The sequence below is a fragment of the Cyrtonyx montezumae genome, unplaced genomic scaffold (genome assembly GCF_038088225.1).
Source record: "Cyrtonyx montezumae isolate F1298 unplaced genomic scaffold, pur_monq_1.0 scaffold_8, whole genome shotgun sequence".
Lineage (NCBI taxonomy): Eukaryota > Metazoa > Chordata > Aves > Galliformes > Odontophoridae > Cyrtonyx > Cyrtonyx montezumae.
In genome coordinates, this window is record NW_027072089.1 from 57,857,553 (window position 1) to 57,883,596 (window position 26,044).

The 26,044-nt window shown below is 37.2% G+C and overlaps 1 protein-coding gene across 2 annotated transcripts in view; it reads left to right on the forward strand.

Annotated features, from left to right (window-relative positions):
• ELP2 (elongator acetyltransferase complex subunit 2) overlaps positions 1 to 19,899 on the forward strand; it is a 30,260-nt gene extending 10,361 nt beyond the window's left edge. The window contains exons 10-22 of one of the 2 annotated variants that reach the window (XM_065753614.1): positions 910 to 1,010; positions 2,138 to 2,269; positions 2,765 to 2,914; positions 5,269 to 5,457; positions 7,479 to 7,548; positions 9,735 to 9,830; positions 9,959 to 10,016; positions 14,124 to 14,196; positions 14,629 to 14,812; positions 16,422 to 16,543; positions 16,987 to 17,129; positions 17,584 to 17,697; positions 18,523 to 19,899. In XM_065753614.1, the coding sequence (XP_065609686.1) occupies positions 910 to 1,010; positions 2,138 to 2,269; positions 2,765 to 2,914; positions 5,269 to 5,457; positions 7,479 to 7,548; positions 9,735 to 9,830; positions 9,959 to 10,016; positions 14,124 to 14,196; positions 14,629 to 14,812; positions 16,422 to 16,543; positions 16,987 to 17,129; positions 17,584 to 17,697; positions 18,523 to 18,676 (1,586 nt within the window). In that variant the 3' untranslated portion in view covers positions 18,677 to 19,899. Of the gene's footprint in view, positions 1 to 906; positions 1,011 to 2,137; positions 2,270 to 2,764; positions 2,915 to 5,268; positions 5,458 to 7,478; positions 7,549 to 9,734; positions 9,831 to 9,958; positions 10,017 to 14,123; positions 14,197 to 14,628; positions 14,813 to 16,421; positions 16,544 to 16,986; positions 17,130 to 17,583; positions 17,698 to 18,522 lie in introns of both variants that reach the window. The other variant, XM_065753613.1, reaches the window with a different exon arrangement.
• The last annotated feature ends 6,145 nt before the right edge of the window (positions 19,900 to 26,044 follow it).

Genomic DNA, 26,044 nt, shown 5'->3' on the forward strand with positions numbered 1-26,044 from the left:
GAATTTGCCTCTTAAACCAAGATTTATGCAAAATGTAGGCTTGTAAATCTCATCTTGCAATCCAAAAACCTTTTTATTGCTAGATGATGCTTTCCAGACACCTTGTATCATGCTTCTGCACACATGCAGCTGCTTGTGTTATGTGGCCCTACCCAGTCTTGGGTTCCCTGAAATAGATTTTCATGTTTGCTAGAGTCAGACTGATTGGAGAGTGATGTTTCAGGCATTGCTTATCACTTCTCAATGCAGAACATAGGATATCTGGTGCTGACATAAGATGCTGCCTCAGAAGGCACCCTCTAATATCTTTATTCTCAAGAAAGGCTCCTGAAATAATTCTCCCATGCATTTACCCAGTGGGTTCCCTCTTTCACACTCTGACTGTGTTGGGCAGATGCCCACAGAGTATCAGTGTGCCCCGGGGAACTATTCTTACTGCTCTATTTATTACAGGGTGCTAATGTCTACTTAAGTGCATGTATCTAATGCTGAATTTGAAGGAAAAAAAAAACCACCCAAAAACCAGAAGATGATGAATAGGAATTATTATTATTATTGGCATAGAGATTATTTTGTTTGAAGATAAAAAATTTGTTAAGAACTTGAGGGACAGAACCATAAACTTTTATGTGGTCTCTCTGTGAAGTTCTAGCTCTTCCTCCAAATAACATTTTTTCCAGTGTCAGTTAGGTTGTTCTCGTTTGTGCATATCCTTTTGGAGATTATGGTTGAAAAATACAGTGCCTGCTAATGAACACCTAATAAGAGTGTAATACCTATTAAGTGTGGCATCTAAATGTTGCATTGCTCATCTCTTCTGCTGAACAAATTTCTGAGTGTGTATTTCGGTATGAGCAAATTCTTTTGGTGTTCTTAGATTGTAAAGTAATCTTCTTCCTTGTACAGTAGATGGCAGCATGCAACAACCAATGAGGATAGTGTCTGCATCGATGGACAAAACTGTGATCATCTGGGAACCTGATAAGGAATCTGGAGTTTGGCTAGAACAGGCAAGTGTCAGTCTTCAATACAAACTGCGTAGCGGAGGCAACTAGAACTCTATAAAAGTATGCAAAAGATAACTTATTCTTGTGAAGTACTTGTTCTACTGCTGTGCTGCAAAACATATTTGTCAAACATGCTGTGATGCAGCATAGCTTTTATTGCTTGCTTATTATGGTATTGGGAAGCTAGTGTGAATAGTTTCTGCTTAACTGTTACACATTGAAGAGCGAGTCCCGTGCTGCATAGTAATACATTCGATGTAAGTAGAGAAGGAAACCACCCAGAAATATTTATAGTTAACCCTTGTGGGAACATGCACCCAAGCAGCTGCTGCAGAGCAGCTAACACATGATTCACAAGCCTTGTTTTAATCATAGTAACTTTTTAATGGGCGTTGACATTAGGTTTTTCCTCCATTTGAGCTGAATGCTTACGTTTCAGTGTATTATGTTGAATGCTTTTCTAGTATGGGTCATTTTAAATAAACAAGTAATAAAACCCAGATTTATCTAATGCTTTGGTAGACGTCTCTGGAAAAGCAGATCAACTAGAAACACATTGCAATAGTTCCACTGAATTTGTTTGAGTTGGATTATGCCAGCCATTGTTTATGAGTTTTCCTGTCACAAAGGGGGTTCTAATGCTCTCCTGGGGAAAAGAAGAGAAACACAGTAGCAAGTATAATTTTTCTTCTATTCCATTGAAAAGTTCTGGTGCCTTTCTACTTGAATTATGAAGCAGTGTGTAATGGGATGATCATATAGAGATGCTGATTGTTGAATTTGTAAATTTAGTCATAGCTAACTTCTAAAAGGTAGTTGTACCATCAAACTTGTTGCAAGTTGTTACTTTTTTTTTTTTTTTTTTTACTTTCCATTTGCATTAGTTGGGCCTCAAATTGCAGGATCCTCCTTCTGAGATGCTTATAAAAGGAGACTGTTTAAGTGGTGTTCAGTTTTAATTCCTATGATATGTTTATGCTTAATTTTGCAATTACACAAAATAAATATAATATTCTTTGAATAATACAAACTGTTATCTTTAACTAAATTTGCATCTTGTGAAATTAGAATGAGTTCCTATTAGTTGAAGGCCTTTTTTATGGATATTTCATTTCTGGTAATTATTTCAGGTGCGGGTAGGTGAAGTGGGTGGCAATACGCTTGGATTTTTTGACTGCCAGTTTAGTCCAGATGGTTCAATGATAATTGCTCATGCTTTTCATGGAGCATTTCACCTTTGGAAGCAGACTTCAGTTAATAAGGTAAATTATTTATTTATTGTTATTAGTGGTTAAAAATATTACACTTATCACTTGTCACTAAGTTATATCATTAATAAAAAATAATCAGTTGTAACAATACAGCTTAAAATTAATGATATGATTGGTCCTTCTCTGAGTGTAATATTCTGCAGGAACCTTGCTCCTGCATAGAAAAGAGACTGGAATTAGTCAGAATGTAAAGCTTGTGCCTACCTGTGGGAAACACAGTCATTGAAGCAAACTGAACTCGTTTATAGTTGTGCTTTCCTCAGAAAAATAGTACCTGAGCCAGTAACACTAGTTTCTTCTAGGTGGTGGCAGTAAATCAGTATTTGTTTCTCTGTAGCTACTCCAAGATACAATAATTTTCTATTTTCAAATGCCTGTTTGTTTTTTCATAGTCACTTGTTTTGGTTGCAATATGCCAATCGATCAGTTCAAAACTTATAGCTTTTTACTTGTCTTTTTTTTATTTTTATTTTTTAATTTTTGTAGAAAGAATGGGCTCCAGAAGTTGTGATTTCAGGACATTTTAACAGTGTTGAGGATGTACAGTGGGATCCAGAAGGAGAATTTATCATCAGTGTTGGTTCTGATCAAACTACTAGACTATTTGCTCCATGGAGAAGAAAAAATGAGACAGAGGTATGGTCTTCAAAAAGCCTTTGTGAGGTGTGGTTCCAGTTTCTCACTGATGCATTTCCATTCAGGAAACTTTGAGAAACTAGAGCTCTGAAGGCATGTAAGGCACTGTGCTAGCTCTGCAACTAGCTGGGCGAGGTGAAGGGTAGCTGTTACCACAGAAGCTTAGCTAAGCCACTGGCATAAACAGTTCCTTGATTTCCTTTTTCCAGGCTCCACGGAAGTGGTAGCGGTCCCAGATCAGTTTCTAAGCTTTGCGTCATGTTGTAAGAAGGGCACTTCCAATTTGTTTCCCTGCCTCTTCCCCTAATCTCCAAGCTGGCAGGTGCAGGATCTTTGTAGAAAAGATAACGTGCTGAATTTGACATATGGAAACAAAGTCTGGGACTACCATGTTATGTAAGCTGGCAGGATTCAAAAGAGTTGTCAATAGCACAGTCTCGGTGACCTACTGAAGCACCATTTTTCATTATATATACTGTTTGCTAAATATTTGTCTGGAGGAATTGAGCATTACCTGTGCAACTGTTCCTGCTATCTCTGAACTTTTAGAATTAATGAACTGATTTAGCAGAGTGGCCATGTTCATATCTAAGTGAACTGAATTATTGTTCTTCTCCTTCCTCGTCTGACAAACAGCCATCTGTCTGGATAAACCACGTGTAAAGTCAATGCTTTTTGCTGTGGGAGAAAGCTGTAGTATCCTGTAGGTGGGGTGAGGTGTAGGGTTGTAATAGAAATGGACCTTATTAAGGGGAATAGAACATGAGGCAATGCCAGCTTTTTCCTTACCATACCGAGTTTAGCATCTGAAAAAGTTATGATAGGTAACATCTAATGTTTGTCTGGATGATTCAGATATCTACTAAAAGTTAGTAATAAATCTCAGTATTTATTTTAAGAGAACATAGTGCTAACTGCAGATTATTATCTCTTAACCAATTCTGATACAGTACTGTGTTCGCTTATCAGAAATAAGGAATAATACATCATTTCAATTTTTCATGCAAACTTGCACCTGAATTTTACTGGGAGAAGCTTATTGCTCAGACTTGCACAACTCTCCTTCTGCTTTGATGATTTTTTTTTTGTCTTATGTGCTGTGTTTTAAAGTATGCAACAATGTACCCTCTGTAGGGAAAGGAGGATTTGTTGTACTATTAGCTGCTTTGTAGTAATTGAATACATATTTTTTTCTAATTGGAAAATATCAAGCTCTTCTGAAGACGTTGGACTTCACAGGTTCTCTCAAACATTCCATTCATGTTGTTTAGAAAGATTAAAAATGACACTTGAATGAATTTTTAGTGTACTACAGACAATTTGGAGTAAGCACAATGCCTTCCCTTCTGTTTGTGTAATATCTAGTATAATACACATCCTATATTGACTGCAGTTTTTCAGGCACTTTAATACTGAGCTAATATAAAATATTTTTGATAGAATAAAATTACAACTAGCAGAGCTAAAATTAATTCAGAAATATACACCAGCTGGAATATGGTATATAAGTAGCAGCAATTGATTCTCCCTAACAGTTTTTTCATGAAACTTCATTTGCTAGAGAACAAGATTATTATTATTTTTAAGAATCTTTTCATATGTAGAATAAATAAGATTTTTTTAGGAAACCAGTGTGAACATTTTAATATATTCTTGCTAATATTCTTTGCTTTGTGTGATGATTAAAAAAAATAAATCTTACCCACTTTCTTTTTTGGTTATTTGTTGATTCCTTTTCTTGGATTAATGCTTGTAGTATATTAGGAAACTAGAAAACTGTTTCCAATGAACGTGTTTATAAAATCATCAGGCTTTTCCAGTCCTTCTTGCAGTAAGGTGCTGTTTTGATCTGTTGCTTGTTGCACAGCTTCTACAGAGTGATTGTGCTAATACTGGTCATGGAGAAAAGACAAAGTGGGAACTTATAGCCTATTGACAACAGTGCTTCAGGAAAGGCAGATGAAGGGAGCAGGTACTTCTTGCTACCTTCTTAGGTCTTTCAGAGCTATGGTTTTGAAAGCAGTGAATAGTGTGCAGTCCTCCTTTTTCATAAGCAACTTGTGTCCTTTGCCTGAAGGTATAGCATGGAGAAGTTTCAGTGAGTGGTTTGCCACAAAGGTAAGCAAGTGCCCTAGGAGAGCTGGGCAGTGACACCATTCACTAATTACAAGAGTCATCTGGTGGAAGAATGGCAGTTAGCTGATCTATGTGAGCATACATCAACCGTATGAATGTTAGTAGAAGGTTGTTAGCTTTCCTTCGTGTGAGTAAAGTCAGCAATAATGGGTTTTACATCTCAAAATCTTACAGCTTCTCTGATTAAGAATTGTATTTTAACTGCTCTGTTTGTGTAGGTAACCTGGCATGAAATTGCACGGCCTCAGGTACATGGCTATGACATGCGCTGTCTGGCAATGATTGGCAGGTTTCAGTTTGTATCAGGAGCAGATGAAAAAGTGCTCCGAGTTTTTCGTGCCCCCAGGAATTTTATAGAAAATTTCAGTAACATCACCGGTATTCCGATGGAGAAGCTGTGCTCACATGTAAGTATTCTAAAGCAGTGAAAAATGAAGTTTCCCATATAAATGCTTTAGAAAGCATCAAATGCATTAACTTCCATTTAAAAAAATGTAATGATTCTGAAGCTTAACTTTATTTCTCCTTCTTCTTCTGCTGGTTTCCCTGTGTGCTTTTTCAAATATATTTCATGGTGTTGTCATAGAACCACTAAGGTTGGAAAAGATCACTAAGATCATCTACTCCAACTGTCAACCTATCACCACCATGCCTACTAAATACTTGAAACAAAGCAAGGCATGTTGTCCGAAGATTGCAAAGAATATGGGTAAATTAAAAATAAATAAAAAAATGAGCCCAAGTACACTAGTGTGTTTATTTGGTGATTTGAAAATGAACAATAAAGGCTGACAGTGTGCTGTTTCTTAATTTGAGGGTGTAGTAGTCTTCTCTAGTTGTAATTATTATTGTGTGGTTTTGTATTGTTTTGTAGCTTTTTTTTCTTTTTAATCCTATGTTTGGAAATAGCATGAAGCTTTCTGCACTACTGCTGGTAGTTCTGGATAAATATTTATAAATATGTATTTGCTCATGCTGTTATTTCCTCTTGGCTGTGAAAATTTTCGTGTGAGGCTAGTAGATTTCAGTTTTTAGTCCTATAGCTGTTGTATATAAGTGAGCATTCCTACTTGGTGGAACAATAAGACTGCAGCAGTGCCATCCTTTTGTTTGCTATTCATTCACTTTAGGAACTAATTCTGATTTTCTCTGCATTTTGTAGAGCAGTCTCTTTCAGAATTGTTACTTCTTTGCATTTCTGGCTCAAAAGCAGTGTTTTCTGCATAGCTTCTCGAAGAAAGATTAGCCCTTCCATTTTGTTTAACATTTGAAATATATAGGAGAAAAATCTATTGATTTTTTTGATAGCAAGCAGTTGTGTAAGTAGCTATTGATTGCTTTAATTGCGTTAAATTTTCATAAGCATTTGTATTGGTGACATTGTGCAAATAGCACTGTGCTTTTATAATACTGGTAGATGTCATTAATTTACTTTTATGTAGACTTTCCTTATCACGTCTTCCTCTGAGTGCTATGTTTTGATCCATGATATCAAAAATGTTTCGCAAAGACTTTGTCTGAAGTAGAAGGCTTCACAAGCTGTAATGATACAGATACTCTTAAATAGCTAAATTTGAAATAGTTGTGTGTGAATACTTTTAATTAGTGTGTAAACTTTGTCTTAACTTAGTTCAAACGCTTTCCCAAAGAAAGTGCTTAAAACCAAAAAGGACAGATTTACGTTCAAACAGGGTTTAGCAGGATTGCATGCAGTTCAAACCTATTGGTTTGTGTCATACCTTACATTATAGTCAAGAAGGATTTTTGTTTTAAAAGCCACAGAATGTCTGTCAGACATTTTCTCATCAAGTTATGAACATTTAAATAAGTAACATCTTATTCTAAGCTGTCACCTTTATTATAAATCCAGCCTTTGTTTGAACTTCTCAAACCCTTGAACAACGAGATTTTACAACTGTTAGATCAAAACATTTTCCATCTTTGCACAAAGGCCCTGAAGCTCACTTATCTTTCTCATTATTGGCTATGTATTCCAGCCATGTCTGTGTGTTGTGTGCTAGATTGTGATGGAAGTCATGAGCAGAGACTCTCTCCCTTTAATTCACCTCAGAACAGACTGCTTCTCAATCCTATTGCACTACTGACTGCAGTGCTCTCAGTTGAGCCTTATCACGAGTGTCCGAAATAAAACTATAGTTGAAAACTTGTATGTAGGGATGAAGGTACATGCTTTACAACAAAACTTTTGTGCTGAGGCTTTAAGAAAGCTTTTTCTTTTTTTTTTTTTTTCTGTTCCTCATATTGTCTCAAGTGTGCTGTGGGTGAGTCGGGACTTTTCCAAAGCATACCCTTTACTTTTCTCTAGAAAAGTTGCTCTTCATGTGACAGGGATTCATTAACCTGTGCCCTTTAAAACCTGGTCCTACGTGGCAATTTATGAAACCTTTCTCTCTCTTTTCAAATGCAGCAATCTTCTGACCTTCCAGAAGGTGCAACTGTGCCAGCATTGGGTTTATCCAATAAAGCTGTTTTTGAAGGTATGGCTAATAAGAAATAATGAGAAGTAATGGTGCTTCACATATAAAGCTTTTTTTTAGTAGTTTCTTTTGTGTTTGTCTTTTTTGTTTGGTCTCTCATAGTGAGCTTGACTGCATGTTTATAAGCTAGAAATACAGTTGTGCAATGTGTTTATTTTGTCTGGTGGCGCCTAAATATGGCACTTAACAAAAATAGTGTGAACAAGTGAAGAATCCTTCCTTGATTCATCCTTTCTCTGGCGTTGACTCCTTTCCTAAATATCCTGTAATAAGCCTTGTGCAAACCCCAAAATGCTTATTCCTTGCCTTTTATCCTGGGACCTACATCCCGTAGGAAAATACTAGAGGCCTCTCCTTGTTTACTCTGCTTGACTGTGTATTTTAGGTGGACCTGGAAATATCTGGGACGCAATATTACTCAGATTCCCTAAACTGTAGTTGTTCTTTTGTTTTCTCCATACTCTTCACTCTACCATAGATCAGATGGCTGACAACTGCTGGCCAAAAATAATTAATTATTATTAAAAAAAAAGCTAGGTTCCACCTACTAACCCCTGCTACCCACTGCTGTTCCTTGTTTCTCTGTAAAATACCAGAATCCTTGGCCTCTTAAGCTGTATTCTGGAGTCTTGTTCTCATGCTCTTTGAACATTAGCACTCTTGCAAAGGTTGAGAAATAATGAGGTTTTAAGTGGAATTGGCCACACTTTTTATTCTGTTCCTATAATAGCCATAAACCTTCAGTAGATAAATGACACTTTGTGAAAGCACTGGGGAAGAAGTATTATTTATTTAACAAGAAGAAATGTTCCGTCTGTGAAGGCTGGAGAGAGACACCAGATCAATGTCTTGGAGAGGTGGTGGGACACCGGGAAGGAGGATTGTCTGGAATGGCAACTGCAACTGAGCCATATCTTGAGACTAGGTTTGGAACAGGTTAATCTGGTGTTTGGTGAAGCACGTGGTAAAAATGTACTTAAACTGGAATCTACAAATTAGATTGGACTTTTTTTTTTCTCTTCTCTGCCTAAACTTTTATCAGAAGGTATGAATTAATGAAGTATTTAAATGAGATTTGTCTCCAGCATCTCTAATGTTAATATAGCTAAATTGTCCTAAAACCTATTTGGGCGGAAAAATATCCTTCTTGTACATGAAGTAATTAATTTATTTTTCAAAAATCTTTTTTTTGTGCTCTTTCATAAGTCTTTCCACTAGCAGAAGGAAGTAAGTTCCGTCTCCTAGAGTATTTTCACACAGACAATAATAAAGTTCAATTCATTTCATATGCCATTCCCAACAATAGCACTATAAATAGAAGAGCTGTCAAATTTTTGTGTGTTGTCCATTATCATCCATGCTATCACCATCGATTGCTTAAGTTAAAGTCCCGCAGAACATTGTTCTTGCTTACTCTACAGTGAACAGCGATCAGGAAGTATCTCAAGTTAGATAAATGCTGCTGATTTATTTATTTATTTATTTCAAGGAGAAAGGGGGCAGGATGGACAACAAAATAGTCTTTCCGTTCTGCTGAATTCTCCGAGCCTGCTTTTGTAAACACTATTATCAAAATTTGCATTTGGCAAATAGCTCTTTTTCCCAACTTGATATCTTAAATATTTCTCTCAAAGTGAAGGGTAGAGTTGAGTTTTAATGTAACTGAATAACAGTAACAGTTAGTACTTTTGCTTAAGGTAAAAAGGCTGAGCACTTGGCAGTTTTGCTGAAGTTTGCAAATTGCAGGTAGAATTCTTCAAGTATGGCTTTTTATGTAGGTGTCTACGTAAAATTTTGAAATCAATCCTTGTGTCTTGGATTTTTGACTTAAGTTTTCAAGGAGGTAAATGATTTAACACTGGGGACAACAGTTTCAGCTCCTACTGACTGATTCTTTGATGTATCTAAGTCTCTTTGGGAATCTCCGAAAGAGACTCTTGACAGTGGAGAACTCAATCCCAGAGTGGAACTGGGTGGAAGGTTGGATTGGTTTTGGTTTTTTTGCTTTTTTTTTTTTTTTTTTTAAGTCTTCTCAGTCTCCTGTGCATCAGAATCACTAGATTCTAATGTTTATTAACATTGCTTGGATTTTAAAAACAATGGAGGTTTTTTTCTTGTATATTGCATGCTTCTATTTTCTCTTGTGTCATGTTCTCTACAGCTAATAAAGTCCTTATTTTGAATAGGAGATATGTCTGCTCAAGTAGCTGAGGATGAAGGAACATTTAATACTATTTCTAATCAGTATCCTGAGATTTATTTTCAACCCCTGATCCTCACAGGTATGAGATTATTTTCTATTGTATGAAGTGGAGAATTAGGTTTATTGGGTATTAACTTTGAGGCATAATTTAGCTGATTTTAGATTATCTATTGCCAAATTTAAATATTTTATGCAAATGTCTTTTAGAACCTCCTCAAGAGGATCACTTGCTGCAGAATACATTGTGGCCTGAAATTCAGAAGTTGTAAGTTTTCTTTTTCTTTCTTATTTTTTCCAGGAAGATATAAGACCAGAATACGTTAATGTTGCAATAAATCTAGCTGACTTACTACCTGATTTGACTCGTTGCAACATATATCTTGTAAAATTAATATATGTACCACAAAGGTAGGAGACTGAAGAAAAAAACAGGAACTTTTTGCTTTCTTTTGCTTTTTGGCAGACTTTGCAGATCATGTCTGTCTTTCTGGTATGGATGTAGTGCTGCTATTCAAGGCTGAAGCAGCAAATAAGTAACTTCTTCTCAAAGCCCAGTGAAGTTGTCAGATGCATTCGGTTGAAGCAGCAGCTGAAACAAGCTGTGGCTGGACCTAGAGCAAAGTGGTGAATGTTGATTAAGATGGTTACAGACCCAGTTTGGGTATTGAATGCTGACATATTAAGTTATGGGTCGCAAACATCATAGGCTGTGCAAATGCTTTGAGGTTGCAGAGTTTTAGAATTATTCTTCTATGTTTTGTTTCTTCTTTCTCTGAGATTCATCCTAAATATTAATTTCATAACAATTTGCAAATGAAGTTTCTAACATACTTGTTCCCTCATGGTCTCGGTAACATTAGGCTACAATTCCTAAGACTTCAAGTTTTCTTGAGCTGATCTTAGCTACGCATTGCTGCACGCTAACCAAAATTTGTTTTCTTGACTTATTGTCAATCATATCAGCTCTTTGAACCATTCAGGGTGGTTGCAAATGGCAGTGCCAGAGAGCTGAGAGAAGTGGGGGAAATAATGGAAAAAAGTCTTAACTGCAGCTTTTGTATGGCTGTTTTAAGTGAGTTTAGATAGCAATGCTGCTCTGGAAGCAGAGCTGTGAATAGGAAACTGAATATCTAAATATGTTGGGCAGCGTTTTCGTTTCTGATCTTGAGTCTACAAAGGAATGAGTCATTTCAAGTTCTTCTGCATTTTCTTGTATGAATCTGAAGCAGTAGTCTCAGGCAGAAGCAATAATCTTGAGTTTTTGATGACTAAATTTACCAATTTTATGGCTTTGCTTGGAGGGGGGGGAAGGGAGGAGGAAATATTTAAACAACAAAAAAAAACAACCTTTTAGGAAAGCTGCTTGCAAATTGCTTTCATTTGAACAAGTAGGAAATTTTGTTGGGAACTCATCTTTATGTTCATCTGGGCAGATAATTTTCTTTGAATACTTTTAAATGCTTTTATTCCAGGGAAGCTGGCAGGAACTAGACTGTGTCTGTATGTTTTGTAATTACTAGCGTTAAATGCTTCTCCTGTGCACGCAATGGCTGCTAATGCATCTGCTTTATTTAAGGAGTTTGGTAATGATCATAAGTAGTGAAAAGGGGCCAAGGCCAAGGTTTTCCTTTGTTAGCCTTTGACATTCCTCAGTGTCTAACAAATTGTTTTTCCTTGGTGTTCTGCTGCAGGAGTACTGCTTATCAACTTTCATATTCTGCATTTTGTAAAATATCCTTTATTTTATGATAGCCTTTAGGTGACTTATCATCATGTTTTTCTTTTTTTTAGAGAAACTGTTAATGATAGAGATTCCTTTGTGCAAAGGAAACAAGATGTAAGCTGTCTTTCGGATTTTTTTTTCTTCAGGATAATCTTGAAAGAAGTAACATGAAATTGCATAATGCAGATTTCAAGTTACCATGGCAGCAGAGAAACAGCATGAGGAACTGACTTGCCAAAAATAGCCTCTTTGTTATTGACATTTGTGTGTTCCCAGCTCTAGCTCAGCACCAAATTTTGAAGGATTAGTGTTCAGTTTTGATAACTATTTGGTTGAGTGGGTTTTAGCATGAAGAACTTGCTGAATTTTTTACATAATCTAATAACTTTAAGATAAAAATACGATAAATCCTATGAGAATATGCTAATCCTTATCCTCTTGGAAAATTACCATAGAACGTATATATGCAATATGTATGTTTTATGTAATATACTTGGAAGTCTTGAGACATCCTTTTTGACTCTAGAAAATTACAGTAATCATTTGCCTGAAAACTTTGAATGTCCGTTCAGCTCACCTGTGTGTAAAAATATGTTATGAATTACATGTTGCTAGGGCAAAATTGCTTGTGGCTGGAAATGTCACTTCATTATTCATTGATACAGTAGCTCCTCTCTCCATTGTGAAGCCTATTTTTTTGTGCTGCGTTATGTAACGAAGAAATGGGATTGAATATGTAGGGGAGGGGAGGCAGGGCTTGTTACTGGGGCTTGCCATCTTCATCTTTAATGAAGTCACAGTTCAAGGAGTCTCTGCTCGTACAGATGCATGTTATAGTTTGGTCTGTTATTTGGGGGGGTTAAGGGGAGGGTTCACATCTTCTTGGGCTTTGTAGGATTTGTGTGAAGCTACTTGGCACAAATTGTCACTTGTTCAGGAGGTTGATCTAAGCTTTGGGGATTGTTCCTGAGCAGTGAAGTTGTAGGTGCTAGCGGCCCACCATCGTGGGGGAGGGAGCCACTTTGTTCTTAATCAGAACCCTGTTCTGATTTAGCTCAGGAGAAATGGACAGTTCTCCCAATAAAATCCTTTGGTCAACAGTATTGCGAAGACTTTGTTATATGGGACTGATGTCCATGGGATTGCACATACAGCCAAAACAACCATCTATTTAAGTGACAAATTACTGTCTGTATCTGTTGAATAGAGTAGCTGCTGGGCATATTCCACAGACAGACTCCCACACTCATGTCTGAAGTTCGGGGATGTGCTGGCACTTCATAAAGAGTAACTGTGTACAGGCCTTCTGGGGAAAGAGAGACTAGTTAATTGGAATGTTAATTTGTAAATCTGATTGTGTCTTATAATGGTGAAGCTATTATTTTTTGTCTTCCCCTCTCCCTTCCAGCAGAAGGATTTTCATCATAATGCTTACTTTTAAAGCAGATTTCTGAAAGTTACCTTGTATTGTAAATGCTGAAACCCAAGTTTCTTAAACTGAAAATATTATTCCATTAGAAGTGTATTTTCAGTGAAATTCAGAAAAGGAGAAGCAGCCTGTGGAAGAATTTGTGAAACAAGTCTTCAGTTACTTTGGTTATATCTCATGTAGTGTAGTATTGCAGAGCAAAAGCAGTCCCTGAGCCTGAGGTCATGAGAAGTAATAAACAGGCCCTGGTGCCTCTGTGTTTGATGGCACTTAAAACAGTGTCCTTACATTGTCGTTCAGGAGTGATGATGGAAAAGCTAGAAAAACAAGGAGGTGACTCCAAGTAAGGCTGACCTCATACAACAATAATTCAACTTTCTTCATGGGGATTTCTTTATTATTCCATAAACGTTCCTGTGTTCTTGATTAGAAAAGTGAGTTATGTGGCCTAGATTTCATCTGAAAATTCTTACTTTGCTTGGAACAGAAAGTGAAATCCTTGTCTAGGTCCTGTAAGTTAGTACCCCCTCCAGCAAACGGTATTCAGCTGATATTTTGCTACTGTTTTAAGATGTTTCCAGTTTTATTCCTCTTCAGCTCTCTTCTGTGACTGATTGTAGTTTATGTTCGCCTTTGTTGTATTGCTCTTTAATAATTAAATCCCAATCTGAATACATGAGCATAAATTCCAAGAAAACTTGTGTAAAGTCTGGTTAAAAATGCATTTCTGGAGGAAGCTAGAAGACTTTGTTTATATATTTCGACTTTTTTTTAGTTTAGTTCCTTCCTTCTTTTGACATGATTCTTATCCTCTAATTCAGAAATTACTTTTCAGTATTTCACAGAATTTGTGGCTTCTAATTTTTATTGATAGCATTAAAATTGTTGTACAAGAAAATAAGTACATTAAATGCTGCCTGCATTTTCTTGCTAATTGTAGTAGGTTTTGCATTGCTGATGATTTAGGACTATGGAATGGGCTGGAGAGATTGATCTGCAGACAGTTCCTAAGCATGAATGAGTTTATGCAGATGTTTAAATTGAATGCAGAGCACTCTTAGGATGTATTTGGAATGCAAAACAGAAAGCGTTGTTTGTTGGAAGGTGTTCCTGGTATATATCTTTCATTTTTGTGAAGGGATTTAAGTTAATAGGAAGACCTTAATACATATTTGAGAAATGTCTGTGATGTGCTGAATAGCTTTTCAAATTTATTTCAGGTATGGACATGGATATGAAATTTTTTGTGTTGCTTGCAATAATTCAAATACTGTAATTGCTTCAGCATGTAAGGTAAGAAAAGATTCTAGCACCATCTAGTGAAAAGTGCTGTCATATTTCTAGGGCTGACAGAGCAGCTGTCAAAATTCAGTTTGGGCTGAACTTGCTCTTTAAGTTAATGAGGAAGATTTCTTGTCAATGACAGTTGCTTTGCAAAAGAGATTGAATACAGAAATGTTATTGTTCGAAAATAATTGTGTGATTCATTTAAAGTTGTTAGAAAAATTCTAACAAACATAGTTATAAATAACATTTTCTAATTGACACATTGTCATTGCTGGTAGGATGCAGTGAAATAGTGTTGAAACTTTGCAGAGGGAACAGGACTGAAGCTCCATTGTTGTCATAAAAAACAACAAAAAAAAGCGCAACATTTTGGTGTATCGAAATATGTGATTTTTATATTTGCCTTATTTAATTCTCACTGATTGCCCCTCCCCACAGGCTTCCAAAAAAGAACATGCAGCAATTATTTTGTGGAGCACTTCTTCTTGGAAGAAAATACAGAGATTGCCATTTCACAATCTGACAGTTACTCAGCTGGCATTTTCACCTAATGACGAACTTTTATTAGCGGTGTCTAGAGACAGAAATTGGTCACTGTGGAGGAAAGACTCATCAGAGTCAGGTAAGGTATATGGGATGGAGTTGCACATTTGAAGACTTTAAGATACTGTCAATATTTTTTACTTCAAAGTATTTGAAAGATAATTAGTAAAATATTTTAATAGAAACTTTCCTTACAACAATTAAGAATTAATCGTGGTGTGAGTTCCTGTTGCTTTGGGAAATGCAATTAATGGTGTTTAGAAAAACTATAAAGGGAGTTAAAATGTAGAAAAGGATATGATCAGGTCTTAAATAATGTTTAATTGAAGCCTGCTGTTTATACTCCTGCCTTTTACTTGTGACTGTACATTATAAATTTACTGAAATCAAGTATGTGAGCTGGAATGTAGTGTCTGAATTTCAAACTGGTATTCTGTCATATGCCCCATTGTCTTGGTGTTCTGTGCAAGCTACACTAAAAGGTTTGATATTACAGTGGTGTGCTGCATAGTACTGCCTTGTCCCTTTTTGCAGAGCGTGATGCCTTGAGGCTCTTGATGGGATTAATTTCTGTCTTTGGTGTGGCTTTCTTATAAGCCTACACAATTGATTAATTTGGCTAAGGCTGGCTCTGTCTGTAAAATAGAACTGATAGTGAAGATTCAGATGACTTTCTCATTAGGACTTTAAGCCTACAAAATCGTAAGGAGATTGCTATTGAACATGAATGGATTCCTTGAACAGATGCTTGTGCTGAAAACAATTATCACTGCGCCATTGACTTAGTAGCACATAAATACTACTGGGCTCTTAGGAGGTTACTGAGCTCTACAGAGTTTTCTCACAGACTTGGCAGTGAGTTTTCGCCCTGTCAGACAGTGTCTGTTTATACTCTGGCTTGAGATTCTGTTCTGCTCAGACTTCTATTTTAAAGCCTGGCATATTGTCCAGAGTAGTTAACATTTTGAGTTACACAGAAAAAGTAGAGGAAGCCCTCTTTTCATCCATTCATCACAAACTTTTCTGCCTAAAAAACCTTGTTATTGGTATAAAGCAAGACTACTTCTATTGGCATCCCGATAAATGCGCTTATTCAACATCTGTGTTCTGAAATGACAGTTCTTTCTAATTAGAAAAAGCATTCCCAAAGCTTTGCTGCTTGCTAATCAGATTTACTGCCTGATTTTATGCGTGGTGAAACCGCAGCTTATCTTGTTGGGAGCAGATTAAGCTTTGGGATTGGATCATTGTGATTTGAGCTCTTGGGCCTTTATTGGTAACAACTAGAAACTGTAGTGGATTCCTGGGGTATATGTATGCACATGGTAAAAGTGGCACTGGACTAAAGCTTTTGAAGTCAGTGTTCTTATTTAAAAACTTACATGGAACCTTGATGTGTAATGCTTGGAATTCATTTATTTTGAATTAGATACATGTATAAAAGAAACTGTTCCCAGTTTTCATGGTGTAAGGACTGAGTGGCGTGGTCTTGAGCTGGAACTAATTATGTTCGTATGATAAGTGTCAGGAAAAAACACTAAGTAATCCTGATACTAAGTACCTTCCAAGTGCTTTAAAGATGTGTGGAATGATGTCCAATTATTCCTGCTTTCCATAACAGGATAAGTAAGAGTAATAGTTACAAAACAAAGTAGTTGAAGTAAAGGTTTTGCTTTGTTTCTTTCCAGGACTGGTTTTCACTTGCTGTGCATACACAGACAAAAATACAGCTGTTCATAGTCGAATCATTTGGTCTTGTGATTGGACACCAGATAGCAAGTATTTCGTTACTGGCAGTCGGGACAAAAAGGTAATTAATGTGAAAGGAATTTTAAAAGCCCAGAATTATTTTAAGTATATTCAAGTTTAGTGAGTGCTGTATTCTAATGGACTCATAGTCTATAAACACCAAGAGTCTGTATTGTGTGTTACCTCAGAAATCTGTCAGACTTTCATATGCTGCATAAAGTACTTGATTGTGTATGTATACATAAACACCATGTTCTTTCTCCCATCTCAACTTCGCACAGCAAGATAAGTGTATGTCACAAACTCTTATGGATCTCTACTTAAGGTTTGATTGAATTTTTGTAATATAATCTGTATTTGTTATTAATATATTTAATGCAGTCAAGCAGACTTTCTAAACAGTTGAATCTTTGTGGATAGAAACTTTTAGGAATCATTGCCTTTGTTCTTGTGCTCTGGGAGTATTTTAACAAAGGGATTTCTAGATGATTCTCATTCTCACAGGTCATCATCTGGGGTCAGTGTGATTTATCTGCAACTACTGAGGGCAGCGTGTTGGATTCAATCAAACCTTGTTCCACAGTTCTGGATGCTGGAGATTCTGTTACTGCCGTTAGTATCAGCCGTGTGCTTACTCCCGATGGAAGGTATTGCTGATTTCATATGGTGCCATTTTGAGTTCAACTTGAAATTAATATGTTTTTCCCCTTTGGTAATTTAATGTGGCTAAACAACTCTTAAAAATCAGCTGTCAAGTATTTGTCTATTTGAATTAACTTTTTTTCTTTCCTAATCTGTTTTCAGATGGGGGGGCGGGTGTTGGGGAGCGGTTAATGCATCTGGGACACATTTGTTCTTGCAACAATATTGACTGGTCTGATGCTGTAATAACTACTTACAAGTGCTGTATATTTTATTTTAACTAAATATAGTTACAGATTTCTGCTTTATTCATTTTTATGAAGATGCTTTGATTTAAATGGATTTATTTTTTTTCCATGAAAAATTACTTGTTAATTCGAAGGCTGAGTTGCAGTGCTGTGTTTGAGTGCTTAGAATTCTGCAGTTCTCTTGGAATTAATACAGTTGTTGTGTTTATAGGTATGTTGTTGCAGTAGGCTTAGAGAATGGGAAGATTAACTTTTACACATGGAAGCAGAGTGGACAAGAACCAACGGTGTCTGACTGGACCAAGTGTGTTGAGATGGATAACAGGTATATCTTTTCAAGTATCTTAGGGGCAATGAAGTGTTCTTATCAAGACTCATAAGAACAGAACTCTGGCACTATGTTATAAAATTATATGAAACTGCTTTGTTTTCATACAAGTTTTTAGGAAAAGACTGATCTCTGGAAACCTACAGATGTCTTTAATCATAATCTGAAAATAAAAGAAATAAAACTTTATTTGTGTTAACCCTAGAATGAGAAAATATGGTGGGGGGGAAAGAGTCACTGAGTCACTGTCTATATACGTCTGCAAGGCATTTTGAAGTAGATGACAAAACTTTAAAGAGCAGCTTATAGGAAAAAAAAATAAAGGAATTTAAGCTATATGTGGTGCTGCTATGTTGACAGTAAGAGAAATTCTACAGAGAAACTTTGAATATTTAATTTGGAACATTTTCTTAGATTCCTTCTCTACGTATTGGCCTTGATAGTATCAGAAATGAAGGTTGATGGTTACTTTGGCCTATGTACTTGGAATGAATTTGAAAGAGATGCCAAATGACAGGAAATGACATGCTAAAAGCCAGAAATCTGTCCTATCTCAGTAACTGAAATGCTAGACCTGCAGCCTAACATGATGAAACTTCAAATCAGTAAATGTTTAAATCATTGATGACTGTGAAGATAAAATGTCACTGGTGTTAATGACCCTACTTACTTTAAGAACTTTATACCTGCTGATTGTCACAAGTCAGCTTTTCTTCAGTTGGTAGCACTAAGCATACTAATTATATAAATGTTGATGTTTACATTACGTAACTAACCGTGCTTGACATTTTGCAGTTACGTATGGATTTCTTTTTGTTGCAGCCAAAGCCACGCTCTTGCTGTGAAACGCTTGTGTTGGAGACATCGTGGGGGCAGAGCTGGACATAATGATGAGAACAGCGAGTGGTTGCAGCTTGCAAGTTGTGGAGCTGATCATTGTGTTAAAATATTCAATGTCAACAGGTTTGCTCTTTAGCAAAGTCAGCAGGCCTGTCTGTGCAAAACGAATTCACAACACTTTTTCAGTGTTGTTTAATCTCGCTTGTTTTTGAATTCTCTATTTTCTGCTGTGGAAAATGAAACATCTGAAATATAACTTATTAAAACAACTTTGATAATAACTGGAAATGTGTTTCTAATTCTACACTTTCAGGAAATGTGAAGTACTTATATACTCTGATTGACAAATGTCCTGGAGCTCAGGGACAGGAGGTGTGGTATAAGGCATAGAAGAAGGTTATTGAGACCTCTTTGTTCACTGTGAGTCTGAGTTGGTGGGAAGCTGCCAGTACTTGGGTTCTTACATGCTTGGGTCAATAAGTGGAATATGGAATTGTTTGAAATGCCTTACTCCTATGAAATACAGCTGTCAGCCTGTCAGTGGTGACACTGTGTTTAAGCATCTGCAGTTAGCCAGAGAATACACACCTTTCCCTGATAGCGTTCAGAATGTTTATTATAGCACCTGCCCAAGTCTTAGACCAACTTACTCTAGAACAGGTGTCCCCAACCTGCAGGCCACATGCATCCTGGCATAGCTGGCAGTGCAACCCATTCCCTGCCTTGTCCTGTAAGGGTGGTGGCTCTTCCCTGCAGAGTGACCCTGGGTATGTGCCCATCACAGTGAACACTGTGTCAACTGAAATGAGGGCACAGGGAGGGCAGTACTGTGCAGTGGTGGCTCAAGTGATGACAAATAATTGTATGCATTTTGATAGGTTGGCTAAACAGTGCTCTGAACAGCAAAGAATACACAGCCATGCTTTCTGTTTTTGATAAAGAAGTTTGAGAATAGGTTTCAAGATGGCAAAAAACCCCATAAATTTATGTTTGTGGCACCATTTTCAGTTGATATAAATACATTACCTGACAATTTTCAAACAGAAAGTATAGAGTTTCAATCAGACATTAAACTCGAAAATCTGATAGTGTCTTATAAAAGTCTAGTAGAGAGACATCTCTTACAAGAGGAAAAATACCTTTCACTTCACAATCACACCTTATTCTTGTCATTGCTTTTTGACAGTATGTTTGTGAATAGTCATCAAGGACAAAGTACAAGAAAGGTGAAATTTCATCAAAAGTCTTTGAACACCTTGAGAGCTCACTGAGAATTGCAACCACTTTTGCTGAAGAGGACTGATGTATTAGTTTCACAAAACAAGGTCAAATATCCCACTAGTCTTATGAGTTTCTCTTTTGAGAAAAATATCTAAAATGTTTTATTACTTATATATTAACAATATTGTATATTTTAAGGGGGCTTCTCCAGAAATGCATCCTAGTTTATAATGTAAAACCATGATGTCAGAGTTGGATGTTGGTGGTATGGCAGTTCCCACCAATATTCCATTATATTTTGTTGCTGTCTGACAGATGGCAGCAGAGGAACAGTCTGGCACAATGGTGTCTGACATGGAAGTGTGGATGAAGCGAAAGTGTGGAATTGAATTCTTCCATAGCACCCACTGACATTCACTGACTCTTACTGAATGTTGTATGGAGACCAAACTTCAGGCTCTTGTTCATTGCTAGCAAAAATGCATAACTAACGGTGGTGACTGTGCTGAAAATTAGTGTTTTGTAGCTGAGAATTTGCTCTATGAAACAGTATCTTGGTTGTAGTTTCCATGGAAATAAATAGGAGGCATTCCTTTCAAAACAACTTACGCATATGGAGCCCAAGACAATTCCTCTTTATTCGTGGTGGCCCAGGCAAGCCAAAGGGTTGGACACACATGCTCTAGAAGGAGCATTTTGTCCTTATGCTTGAATTACTTGTTTGTTTTCCTCATGAGGTGGGAGCCTGAAGCCTGACTCAGACAAGTTAAATCTTCTCATGTCTCCTCTGTATAACTGAGAGCCTCCCCTGAGCAGAGTGCTATAGGAGAGCCACCTCTTTCTTTGCTTGTGTGCTGTCCTCTGTGGTTTAGGCTAGAAAATCTTACTAATATTAGTAATCAGTTGCCATCTTTCAGCTCCTGCCTCTTACAGTGCATTCTCCAGACTCTTCCTGTCTTTGAAGGGCCTGCGTGACAAGTTGAACAGCTTAACTTAATTGTCTTATCATATTATAATTAAGACAGAGTAACAATAAATGGTGAGTACTTCAGAAAGGATACTTTTGCCTTAGCACATCTGTCTCTAATTTCAAAGTCTAATTAGAAGTAATTAGAATTTTGAGGTTGAAATAATTTTTGTTCCAGAATTAATTGTCACCCAAGCTGGTAGTGTAGAAATAATTGGAATTGTGCTTAGCTTTTTGTTGCAGCTTTAGCTAAAGAATACAGTTCCTTCGGAGGGGAAGGGCAAATCTTTTCAAAGTAATTATAATTTATGTTTTAAAGATTTTTATATTTTAGGGTTTTATTTTCTTCTTTTTTATGCTGTAAAACAAACAAAAAAGATTCTTTAAAATGTCTTAGGAAAATAAAATCTTTAATAAGATTCTTTGCTGTGTTCATTTTATTTGTGGTACCCAGTGCTTCTTTCAACTTGTATACCTTAAGCTTTTGAGCAGTTTACCTTGTTACAGGAATTCTTGAATGAACATAGACTGTGTCCTAACAAAAGACACAATGTTCATGAGGTTTCCTTGAACTTCATAATATGTTATAATTGTAATTTGGCATCTTACCTTCAATTTGCTTCTAGTACTAGATAGAATTTTTCAAATGTAGCATGTCTTGCCATACAGGGGAAAGCAAAGCAACCTATTAATTGTTTTGTGCTGTCGTTGAACAAGGTTTTTTACCAATACCAGTGTTGCTGTTAAACGAGCATCAGCTATTACATGATTGAGTAATACATTCCATTATATCTGGGATTTCTGTGATTTAGTCTTTCTGAAGGGTGTATCTTATTGTTCCAACATTAGATGCATTAGATCAGTCTGTTGATCTCCTCCATTCAAATGTTTGTAACAGACACTTTATTTTCATTTAAGGTAGAGATAATCCAGAGACTAGCATGCAATAGTTTTCTGTAATGTAAAATGTTATGTTTGCTCACATATCACTTTACTATGCATTTAGTTGGCTTTTATTTATTTTACATGTACCTCTATCTTTTCAGTAGATCTGCTGTAGTTTCTCAAATCAGCAGCTGGTAGCAAGTCGGGTCTTAACTTTGGCTTCTCAGCTGATAACAGAGTTTTTTGGATCCATGTAAGTGAGATATGGAGGAAAAATAAGTGTAATTTTAGAGGTCATTTTTGTCAGTAACGTTGTCTGCCTAATGAACAACACAATTCTCTAAACAGCAAAAACATACCTTTCAAGATTACTATAAAAGTACCTAGAAAATTTCTGTGCTGCTTATTTATTTATTTAAGAGAAAAATGGAAAAAAGCAAGTGTTTTCCAGATGTTGGCAATATTCACTCCATTCTGTTATCCTTGTTTTATTGTTGTTACAAGTCCTATTGGATCAGTGTGCCTTCATGCTGTATTTCCTTCTTTCTGCAAAAACTCAATTGAAAGATTCTGCTGTTTTTGCCCACTTGAACGACTGTCACTTCTGTTTCCCCCACGCTTTTCCATTGTGTGTGCTTTACGGAGATGCTATTTCGTACACTGAAATAGTGCATCCATTCATGCATGCATGATTTATTACCTTAGGGGGAAAAAAAAAAGTTCTGACTTCAGTCATGTTTACCTGACTGTCCAGACCACAGTCCCGTTTGCCTACAAAGATCTCTTCTTTATTTTCTGTTGTGCTGCCCTGGTGCTCTGCCAGTGCTGTTCTGTGTTGGTAAGTACCGTGCCTCTTTCCATTCCAGCACACCCTGTTTTCTAGGAATGTGATTATTTTTCATGGATTTTAAATAAAATCTCTAGTTGCTCTCAGGTACATTTTGAAGATGTCTTGCCTCTATATTTTGCAAGTTGCTTAAATCTCTTTGCAAATAATCCAATGCCATTAAATAAAACATTAATGGTATATTTCATGTTTCTCCTTATGTATCTTTTCTTACTGTCATGTAAGCTGTGCGAGCTCTGATCTTAAGAGGCTCCAACTTTTCACAACCCAGCCTCTGTTATTGCTTTTGTTTTCTCTTAACAGGGTGATGGTGTACAGTGGTCAGAAATAAAACCTTACTGTCTGGAATCTCAGCGCTCCCCATCTTCGCATTATTCTTTCCTGCCAGTGCTTAGGTAAGGCTTAGTGACGCTGTTCCAGTGATAAAAAGCCACGGGCAAATGGTGCATGTCAAAACGCACCCATCTAGAGCAGCCTAATCCTCCGCATTGCATTTTCTAACTCTGATTAGAACTCTGAGTTTGTTTTCATTTCTGTCATCAGAATGGACAAGGGCAGTGCGCTTATTTTAAATCCCAGCGCTCCAGCGGGATGCAAAACCAATGTGACATCCCTTATAAACTGAGGCTCTCCATAGCACTACTTAAATTTTACTGTCCTTTTTTTGACCAACTCCTGCCTGCTTCTGAAGTGTGCAGAACTGGGTCTGTGCAGGTTTAGAGAGCTAAGCTGCTTAATGCCTCTGCTGTGCTGAAGTGTTACTTCCTGAAGTCCCCTGGGCTGATTGATGTACGCACTTCTGGAGCTTACTGTTAAGTAATAGCGTGCGTTTAATGGAATGTTGCCATACGTGCTAAGGCAGACGAGGTCTTGTGTCTCACCAATCTAGGCCTTCAGCTAATTGCAAGTTTTCAGTAGTTTTCTTATGGTTAATTACTTGTGACAGCTTTGTGTTGGTGTTCCCCTCCAGCCTGACCCCAAGTTGCAGATCCTTGTCTAGATGCTGTTGGATTTTTTATTATCTTCTATCCCAAGACTGTAAGATCTGTGGATTTTTACCTTCAAACTCTCTGCATTTATGACAGACTTGGGTTGAACTGAGCCAGAGGATTAGAAGAGCTCGTAAGAATATATATGTACACGTGTAAACCAGGAAAAAGACTGGACTAGGGTAAAAACTTTAATCACATTTACGACAATGTAACTGCAACTCTGGCAAAATGCAAGCACTCACCTCACGTTTGCCCTCATGTAATTAATGCTTCATTTCTTTTTCTTTTGTGATGGTGTTTATCAGAAGATAAATGGCTTGCATTGGACCAAGAAAACAAAACTGTTTACTAGATTGTTTACCTGATTGCCATTGACCACAATAGCACTATGAACTTTTAGCCCAAAATCCCAATTCTAGGAAGCAATCTGCAGTTTTTGTGTATTTTGCAGTTGTTGGGGAAGTTTCCAGATATAGGGGTTTTGTTTGGTTTCTTTCCCTCCCTTCCAATCCCTTATGAAATATGTGCTGTTGAATCTTTATGTATCAACTCTAGGCAGAAGTACATTTCAAAAGCCCTTAATCATCCTGGTCTGAATCTGTGGTATCTGTTTTCAAATGCTACGCACCATAGTGCTTATTCCCAGACAAATCTGAGTTGCAAAGTTAGACTGCTGCTTTATCTCCTATCTGGTTCAAAGCTCCAAGGAAATGTAAACCAGCTGTGCCAGCAGTCTCTCCAAGGTATGCCATTCAGGAACACCTGGGGAACACATCATTGGGAAGGAGAGTGACACGTTCTGCAGCGGGAAATCTTGAGTCTGGCATCTTAAATGGATGAAAAAAAAGTGTTTTTATCACTGAGCAATGGTATACTGAAGTCTTTACTGGCTCTTCAGACAGGAAAGATCAAAATAGAAAGCTGTTAGTAGATTCCTCAAGGCTTTTTCCTTTGTTCTAGTGACCAGCCCTTGTGTACATTGTACATTATGTTCCATCTACAGTGCCATTGTGAGTTAGACTTAAAGGATTAGGATTGTCTTGTCTTAAAGTGAAAGAAAGTGTCCATATCACCTAAAAAGTTATTAAATAACACCTCTTGTCACCAGTCTGCACTTGGACATGGAGCCGTTGACCACAACTCTGACCGTGGCCATCGAGCCAGTTCCTTATCCTGTGAGTGTCCACCTCGTGGTGCCTCCAGGAGAGAATGAGACCAACTCCCACTGCAGAGGGCTCTGGGCTCCCTGTGTAGGTCCCTGGTGCTCATATGAGTATAGCTCCTGCTTTTACCCTGTGTGATGCACTCTCTCTTTATTTGTGTTCAGTGGTATTTTCAAACTTTGATAGCATCATCATTTTATTTTCTGCAGTAATTCATCTGTGCTGTAATGCAGTGATGAAACTGAAAATGATTTCTCACTTGTTAATGGAAGGAATTTAGAATAGATCAGATGGCAAATCACTTAGCATTATGACAGGGCCAGCCAGTACCACAGCAGGGACACCAAGCAGGCATGCCCTGGATGTGAAGTGCCCCAGAAATCTGTTCTGTGTAATTGTTGCATGCATGATTCAGCCAACTTTCCTGCTGTATCACTGAGAGGAAAAGGGGTGCTGTGCCTGAAGTAACTGACATGTTACAGTAGCATCACCTATACAAGGATTCTAGCTGATCCTAGCTAGAGATGAAGCAAACAGAGGAGCTTTTCACTGCAGAAGAGCTATTTCCCTTTGAATGTGCAAACAAGGATTCTCAATTTTGTGATTTTTTTTTCTTTTTGTTCTTCTTCTTTTATTATTATTATTTTTTACTAAGCCTTTCTTCTTTACTTACCCGTTTTTCTAAGAAGGTTTTTTGCCTTCCCAATCATTTCTCCATTCTTGCAGGCTCCTAAATCCCCATCCAATCCATCCTTCTTTGCTCTACATCCTCTTCTCTCTTCCTGTTGTTCATGTAAGATAATCCTATTCCTTTTAGTACATGATCCTAAGGGACTGTATACATAAAATGTATAACATCCTTTTAGTACTTTATCTTCTGCCTTCTGTGTCTCTGTGTATAATTCCTCCTTCTCTGGGTTTTGGGTTTTGGTGTTTACCCAGGCTGTCCGGTCTCATTACCTCCTTTTTCTGTGGCAGCAAATTGGTAGCAGCATATGTGTGAGTAGCATACCTTCCTGTCTTCCTAAAGCATACACTTTCTACCTGCCACTGGGGAGATTTTTTTTTTTTCCTCTACAAAAGCGAATTGACTGCAATCTCCTAGGGAAGCTCTCTGAGTACTTTTCAAGATAAAACAATTGTTATGTTTGCCTTTCCATTTCATAAGCTCAGACAGTCTCTATCCTAGGAGTTTTCATATAAAGATGTATGTCTTTGGGAGAATATCAGTACTCCACAGAAACTCCTTTTAAGCTTAGGAAGCCTCCTACCACTCAAACCCTTTCCTTTGTTGTGGCAGGCAGTCCTACATGGGCATCACATATCAGTTCTCCAGATGCTAAAAGTCACTGGTGCTGAGAACATGGAGCTGTGTTGCAGGTTACTCTCTGCAGATGGGACTGAGCAGGATCTTTGATAGAGCTGCAGT